The 7605-nt window shown below is 54.9% G+C and overlaps 1 protein-coding gene across 1 annotated transcript in view; it reads right to left on the bottom strand.

The window, feature by feature from the left end:
* Positions 1–856: 856 nt before the first annotated feature.
* PIF1 (PIF1 5'-to-3' DNA helicase) overlaps positions 857–7605 on the bottom strand; it is a 9563-nt gene continuing 2814 nt past the window's right edge. The window contains exons 4-13 of the mRNA XM_008567979.1: positions 7420–7545; positions 7160–7313; positions 6950–7064; positions 6765–6871; positions 5030–5169; positions 4634–4740; positions 3500–3587; positions 3187–3332; positions 1757–1948; positions 857–1547 (exon numbers count right to left, since the gene is read on the bottom strand). Coding sequence (XP_008566201.1) covers positions 1488–1547; positions 1757–1948; positions 3187–3332; positions 3500–3587; positions 4634–4740; positions 5030–5169; positions 6765–6871; positions 6950–7064; positions 7160–7313; positions 7420–7545 — 1235 coding nt within the window. The 3' untranslated portion in view covers positions 857–1487. The remainder of the gene's footprint in view (positions 1548–1756; positions 1949–3186; positions 3333–3499; positions 3588–4633; positions 4741–5029; positions 5170–6764; positions 6872–6949; positions 7065–7159; positions 7314–7419; positions 7546–7605) is intronic.

Below are 7605 nucleotides of genomic sequence, written 5' to 3'. Positions count from 1 at the left end.
AGCACCCATTCACTGGGCACTGAGATCTCTGCTGGCTTGTGGGAGACAGGGATAAGTGCCTTCAAGCACGCAGATTTTGTGTTTCCTAATGTCTCCACTGTACCCCCTACTACTACCGAGAATTGAAACCTTTTTGCTCATAAGCAGAGAACCTTAGTTTTAACTAGCCTATGAGGACCCCTGAGCAATTTCCATCAGGCTTTTTTGTTTTGATGGCTGGCCGGTATGGGGATCCACCATCAGGCTTTCTGATAAACTGAAGTTAGTTTGCTGATGATTCCTTCCCCATCAGAATGTACAAACTTGGAGCCCCAGCAAGGATCAAACTGAGAAAGTTTCAACCCAGGCCCCCAGCATTCTTCTGATGTTGCAGCAGGCCCCAATTGCATTTCTCACCATGTGAATTCTCTAGCGTGTCCTTGCCTGACTACTGGGTGATGGTGACTCACCTTGCATTTAACTGTTAGTCAACAACCTCATGTAACTCAGCTTTCCAAACTAACAAAACCTCACATAAGGGTGCTGTGATCTCAGCTGTTGTGGCATAAACAAACACCTGTGTGCACGTGCATGAGAGAGGGAGAGAGAGGAGACAGTTCTTACGCAATCACAAGTTTATTTGTCCTAAAAAATACAACCTTAGAATATCCATTTCAATGGGCCGGCCCGGTGGCGCACTCGGTAGAGTGCAGCGCTTGGGAGCGCGGTGGCGCTCCCGCCGAGGGTTCGGATCCCATATAGAGACCGGTCCGCTCACTGGTTGAGCGTGGTGCGGGCACGACACCAAGGGTTGCGATCCCATTGCTGGTCGCGGTACGGGCGTGACACCTAGGGTTGCGATCCCGTTACCGGTCACGAAAAAAGACAAAAAGGAAAAAAAAAAAATCCATTTCAATGCCCTTAAACACTGTTTCTCTATTGAAAAAGCAGCTTAAAATATGGGTGCACCTTTTGCAGTGTATATTCTCAGGTTAGGCTCAGAAGGGTATTTGTTCTGGGCTGTGCTAGGCTCAGCCTAGCCGTGGAGATACCAAGTTCCATTCTCTGTCTTGCGCCTATACCTGGCCTGAGTCCCTCCCAGGTCCCCGACTGGAAACGCTGGTGCTGCTCCCAGATCACCTATCTTCACTGTTTCTCCCTTCTGCAGCCCAAAGGGAGCGGTGTTCAGGACTGTGTGGCCCCATGTCCAGCCCTCGCAGAGAGCTTTGTCCTCTGACACCAGGTGCCACCACAGGCCCATTCCCAGCTGGCACAGAAAGGGTTACTTATGGCCTTGGAAGCAGCTTACCCAGGGCAAAGGGGGAGAACTGAGGCACAGCTGGTAAGTGGGAGGGAAGCACTCTACCTTTAACCCTGCCAGGAGTCTGAAAGCCCTTAAAGAACAGAGAAAAAACACTGGCTGCCCTTCCCCAGATATTCCCTGGGGCCCTGGCCCACTAGGGAACAGGAGGGGAGACCACCCTTTGTTTTCTCTTTGCAGCTGGAGCTCAGAGGTTTGGGTCCATGTTCTCCTGGTCTGAGGCTGCGTCATCATCATTTGGGGACTCCTGGATCAGAGTTAGAGAAGCCCAGTCATGGTCTTGTGCTGTTCCCCAGAGCCACAGCCTGGGGACTAGCATCTCCTTGCTCCCGCCCCCAAAGGAGCTAGTAGAGGGCTCTGCTGCCCCCATCCCTAGGTCCTCCTGGGCCTTCTCTCTGACCTAGCTCCCAGCCTGCCCATAGCCACAGGGCCCGCCATTAGGTGACTCCCTCTTACCAGGCTGAGACCCCTGCCCTGCCGCAGGGTGGCATAGAAGTGCAGCACACGGGGGTCACAGCGAACCACCATGGGGTCAAAGTCCAGCACCCGTAAGCCCTGCAGGCTGCGGGCCCGGGAAAGGGCCACATAAGCCTGGCCACTGGCAAACACACGGCCCAAGGAAATCTCCACACAGTCCAGGGACATGCCCTGGGGGATGGAGGGACAGAAAGGGAGCCAGCTTAGCCTGAAGTCCCTTGCGCCCAAGAGCCTGACCCTTCACCAGCCCAGTTACTGCCCTGGAATCTCCTTGCCTAGCCCATAGAGTCTCGAGGCAGAGGGAGAGCCTGACAGCAGATGGCTTTCTGAGAAGGAGGGGGACCAGGAGACACAAGTTCAGGATAAAAGTTGAGAGATGGGGTGAAAGGAAAGAGCTCAGGCTCTGAGTCAGACAGACATGAAACTGAATCCTGGCTCTGCCACTCACTAGCTATGTGACCTTAGACAAGTTCCTTAACCTCTCTGAGCCTTGGTGTCCTCCTCTGTGAAACAGATATGATTATTAATCACATCTATACTTTATACAGTTGTAGGGATTAAATTTAACATTTCTGGTAGTGGTTCAGAAAACAGCAGGGCAGGGGCCGGCCCGTGGCTCACTCGGGAGAGTGTGGTGCTGATGGCACCAGGGCCACGGGTTCGGATCCCATATAGGGATGGCTGGTTTGCTCACTGGCTGAGCGTGGTGCTGACAACACCAAGTCAAGGGTTAAGATCCCCTTACCGGTCATCTTTTAAAAAAAAAAAAAAAGAAAGAAAAGAAAACAGCAGGGCAGGGGCCGGCCCGTGGCTCACTCGGGAGAGTGTGGTGCTGATGGCACCAGGGCCACGGGTTCGGATCCCATATAGGGATGGCTGGTTTGCTCACTGGCTGAGCGTGGTGCTGACAACACCAAGTCAAGGGTTAAGATCCCCTTACCGGTCATCTTTTAAAAAAAAAAAAAAAGAAAGAAAAGAAAACAGCAGGGCAGGGGCCGGCCCGTGGCTCACTCGGGAGAGTGTGGTGCTGATGGCACCAGGGCCACGGGTTCGGATCCCATATAGGGATGGCTGGTTTGCTCACTGGCTGAGCGTGGTGCTGACAACACCAAGTCAAGGGTTAAGATCCCCTTACCGGTCATCTTTTAAAAAAAAAAAAAAAGAAAGAAAAGAAAACAGCAGGGCAGGAAATGGCAGAGGGGAAATAAATGTGTCCAGGAAAGGGAGAGAAGGAGGAAGGCTGGGAAATCACTAAAGAAAGGTTTATTATACTCTTGGTCTGGAACTTTCCATCCAGAGCAAGCTCAACCCCATAAAGCCTTCAAGACAACCCCCTCCCCCCAGTATGCCCCAGGCACATCCTGTGCACTCTGTCCTGCACTGTCCCCACTCCTTGCACTGACGGTCACCTGGCTCTTGTGGATGGATATTGCCCAGGCCAGCTGGAGGGGCAGCTGCTGCCGGCTGAGGAACTGGCCCCCTGTGGCCTGCACTGTCCAGCGGTCAGCGCGGATGACCTCAGTGACTCCACACAGGAACCGCACCTGGGGCAGCCCTGAGGAAAGCATGGAGAAAAAGGACCTTTCAGGTCGACCTCAGGGCTCAGAGGTGAGGAGCAGGGGCCTTTGGGTCTTTCCATCTTAGCCTTTTCCTCCTCCCACTAACCCTGAGACCCTGCTGCAAACCCAAGCAGAAGGGCTGCCACTGCCAGCCATCACTTACCTCTCCCTTCCGCCTCGAACCCAACCACCACCCCTCGGGCACCATTCACCAGGCCCCGAGACACTGCTAAGTTCTTCACCAGCATCACCTGCAAAGGAGAACTGGAGGCATGGAGAGCAGCCCTGCCCCACGCCTGGCCTCATCACCAGCAGTCACTCTTCTTGGAGGCTGAGGGCAGGGAGCTGTCATGGAGGGTCACTGAGTCCCAATCCTTAGCTCTGCCACTGGCTGACTGTTACCCCTGGGACAAGCTTTCCCTTGTATCTCAGTTTCCCCTTGTGTCAAAGGGGGTAACATCTGCACTGTTTGCCCCAGAAGGATGTGGTAAAGATAGGTAAGGTAACCTATGTTGCAGGGCTTTGAAAATGATCAGATCTGTTGTGGGGCATGTATGTGGGCCACAAATCTTGAGGGATGGCCCTTAGGTCCTGGCACCCTTCTCTCAGCCACACTGTGCCTGCATTTTCCCCTGTGGTGCCCTTTGGACCCTGAGGAATGTCTCCCATCCCACCCACCGACCCATCCCCAATATCATAGGATGAATCAAAACTGTCTCACATCTATAAGGTATACAAAGGTGCTTCAAAAAGTTCATGAAAGTTTGTAAATTTTTTTTTCTTCAAAAGATGACCGGTAAGGGGATCTTAACCCTTGACATGGTGTTGTCAGCACCATGCTCACCCATTGAGCTAACCAGCCATCCCTATATGGGATCCGAACCCGTGGCCTTGGTGTTATCAGCACCACACTCTCCCAAGTGAGCCACGGGCCGGCCCAAGTTTGTATATTTTTTAATTCCGTTTTTCCATAAACTTTTTAAAGTTCTCTCGTACTACAGAAGACAGCCATGTGGGGTAGGTATTTCACTCCCCAGTTTAGAGGTGCAGGAATAGAGCTTCAGCAAGTGAAAGGGACTTGACCAAAGCAACACTGCTTGAGGAGCTCCAGGTTTAGGACGAGGAGGGCAGGGGAAAGGTGAAGGCAGGAAGGTGGTGGAAACAGGAGGTAGGGGGGTTTTAGTGTGGTCACAACTAGGCCCACTGGCTGCAGAGTGGCCTGGGCAGAGGGGTAAGGATCGGGGAGGCCATGTAAGACAGCCCAAGCTCTAGGGTCTAGGCCCTGCTTCCCACTCACCTGGGCCCCCAGCTTTAACTGAAGGAGCTGGCTAGCAGGACACTGGGCATCCAGGGTCCGGGATAGCTCAGGGTGGCTGTCCACAGCCTCAAAGCTGTGTACTTCACCTGGATAGAATTGGGCAAACAGATTACAAATCACTGGCTTGTGGCTCAGTTTCCAAAAACGGCTGTTAGACCAGGCACTGGGGGGTGGAGTGGGGGCAGCTCAGGCCTAGAGAGGCTTTGGAATCAATTCACCACACCTCTCAAAGTCACAGTTACTGTGGCAAATATACGGCCACAGAAGTTGGGGGCCTAGATATCCAAATGACCCCAAGGGCCCAGGCTGCCTGGGGGCCACACCTGCCTGATGGCCCCTGCCAGCTGGTCTTGCTCATCCCTGCTCCCTGCTCACCTGGCAGCTCCTGCAGCTGCATCTCGTTGGTCAGGGCCACGTCATCCTGGTGAGTGCAGAGTCTTGTGGCCACAATCCCGTCTCGTCCCACCTTGTGAGCAGCTGTGGCCCGGAGCTGGCGGGTCACCTCATCTGAGCACCTGTGGGGGTTAGGCTGTCAGGGCAGAGCCCACCTGAACACCAGGGAAGGTGAGGAACATGTACAGTGTGGTCCAAGAAGTGAGCCATGGATCAGGCCTTGGGACTGGAGAAGGGCACCAGAGTAAGATTTGCTGGCTCCCAGGCTGGCCAACTGTCCCTTCCTCACTTGGGCCCCAGAAGACACGGGGAATGATCCCAAGGATGGGGGGGTGCTGGGCCATGATCATGGGCAAACACCCTTCCCCATGCTGCCCTCTCCTCCCTGACCCCCACCCCCCATAATGCTCCTGAGGAAGCTGGATGTGATGAATGAGCATAGGCCATTGGCTTGCAGGACCCAGACAAGGGGCTGATGCTGATACCCTATACTACTGGCTACCCTGTAGTCAGATCCATTTCCAGGATACAATCTTCTTCTTTTTTTTTTTTTTAAAAGATGACCGGTAAGGGGATCTTAACCCTCGGGCTTGGTGTTGTCAGCACCACACTCAGCCAGTGAGCGAACCGGCCATCCCTATATAGGATCCGAACCCATGGCCTTGGTGTTATCATCACCGCACTCTCCCGAGTGAGCCACGGGCCGGTCCTACTTCTAGGATACAATCTTCTGGCCATTTGCCTGCTGCCTTGGGTGAAAAACCTAATCTGTTTCTATTTTCCCTAATCTCAAGCCTTCCTCTACATGGAAGCTTGGGTGCAGCAGCAACTCGGGGAGGAGGAGGGGACCAGCTTGCAACCATCTCTGTCTGCTCTGCCACTCATCCTTCCTCCTGTCCCCCACATGAGCTGGTGTGTGCTGCACCCTTTCCTACTTGCCTCCCATGACTGTGTCAGGGGTCTCAAGGCATAGAAAGCCTGTCACAGCCACTCCCCTGTCCTGGTCCCATCCCTGTCTGGGCTGTCTTTCAGTTCTGGCCCATGTCTTCTGCCTTCCTGGCCTCCTTTGCTCTCCCACTTTTTTGGGGGGGTGGGTGGAGGCAGCTGGCCATCAGGGGATCTGACCCTTGACATTGGCGTTACAAGGCTGCACTGTAACCAACTGAACTAACTGGCCAGCCCCTGCATTCTCACATTAGAGAAGCCATGGCATTTCAACCTTTTGTCCTAGCTGGAGAGAGATCATGTCTGCAACCTCCCCTCCCCTATCAAGTGGCCCTATGGGCCCTAAGAGCAGAAGGAACTTGGGTTTTACAGGCAGACCTGGGTTCAGTTACTGGCCATGACTTTGACCCCCAGTTTCTGCATCTATAAAATGGGGGTGCTAACATCTCTGAATTCCTCCTTTGTGTCCATCTGTCTATTCTCCCTTTCCTGACCACCTATTCTGTGCCAACGCCTGTGCTCAGACAGGGACCCAACCCTGATGGAGGCTGAGTCCCAGCACCCACAGAGTGACTGTCTCCTATGGGGCCAGGAAGCTCTTGACTAAAGTCTGTCCTGAGCTGCCCAGTGTCCTGTCCAAGGCTCCTCTTCTTTATTGACTGCTTGCTCCTGAGGACATATGTTTCTCCTGCTTCACTGGGTCCCTGTGCTCCACTCTGCCCCACGTTTGGATCTTCATCCTATAGCCCCTTCGCTATCCACCAGGGCTCACCTGCCCAGCCTCACAGCTTGCAGCAGAGAGATGAAGGTCTGGTCTGCCTGCCTCCACACCTCGGTCAGCTCCAGCGTCACTGGCACACACCTCCTCCAGCTCTTGGCCTGGTGGGGATGGGGTGGGGGTGGGTTAGGGAGCAGAGCAGACCCCTGTGGAGGGCAGGGCCAGTGGTGAAGTAGTACCTGGAAGCAGAACTGCGGGCGCTGGGAGCCCTTGGTCACAGGTGGCAGCTGCAGGAAGTCCCCACAGATGATGAGCTGGATCCCGCCAAATGGTTTGTTCTGCTGCCGGACAGCTCTGGAGAGGAGCATGGGGCGTTTTAGGGGCTGGGATGGGCGGGTTCCACACTGAAGTCCAGCAGAACTCAGCTCTCACTCACTGCGCATGCTGACCTGGCCACAGCCTCTAGCTTGTCAAACAAGTCTGCCTCCACCATGGAGATCTCGTCAATGACCAGCCGCTGGCAGCTCAGCCAGCCCTGCCGCACGCCTGGCCGCTGGGCTAGGGCCACACACTGTGCCAGGGGAGCCTGGCCCGAACCGATGCCTGTGAGTGACACTATTCAGCCTGGGCTGAGCCCCCAGCCCCCTCAACCCTGACCTCTCCCTCCCTTCCCACAGACCTGGCTCAAGACCCAGGGGTTCCCACTTACCCGCAAAGGCATGGAGGGTGGTGCCCCCAATATGGCAGGCTGCCACCCCAGTGCTGGCAGTGGCCACAGTGCCCGTGGGGGGCAGTGAGCCCAGGATACGCTTCAGTAGGTATGATTTCCCTGTCCCTGGGCAGTGGGCAAAGTCAGGGCCACCTGGTCCCCCATCCCACCCCACCCGACCCCACC

Source organism: Galeopterus variegatus, unplaced genomic scaffold (assembly GCF_000696425.1).
Source record: "Galeopterus variegatus unplaced genomic scaffold, G_variegatus-3.0.2 Scaffold360, whole genome shotgun sequence".
In the NCBI taxonomy this organism is placed as follows: domain Eukaryota; kingdom Metazoa; phylum Chordata; class Mammalia; order Dermoptera; family Cynocephalidae; genus Galeopterus; species Galeopterus variegatus.
The sequence above is the reverse complement of the archived record's forward strand: the minus strand, read 5'-3'. Positions and strand labels throughout refer to the sequence as shown.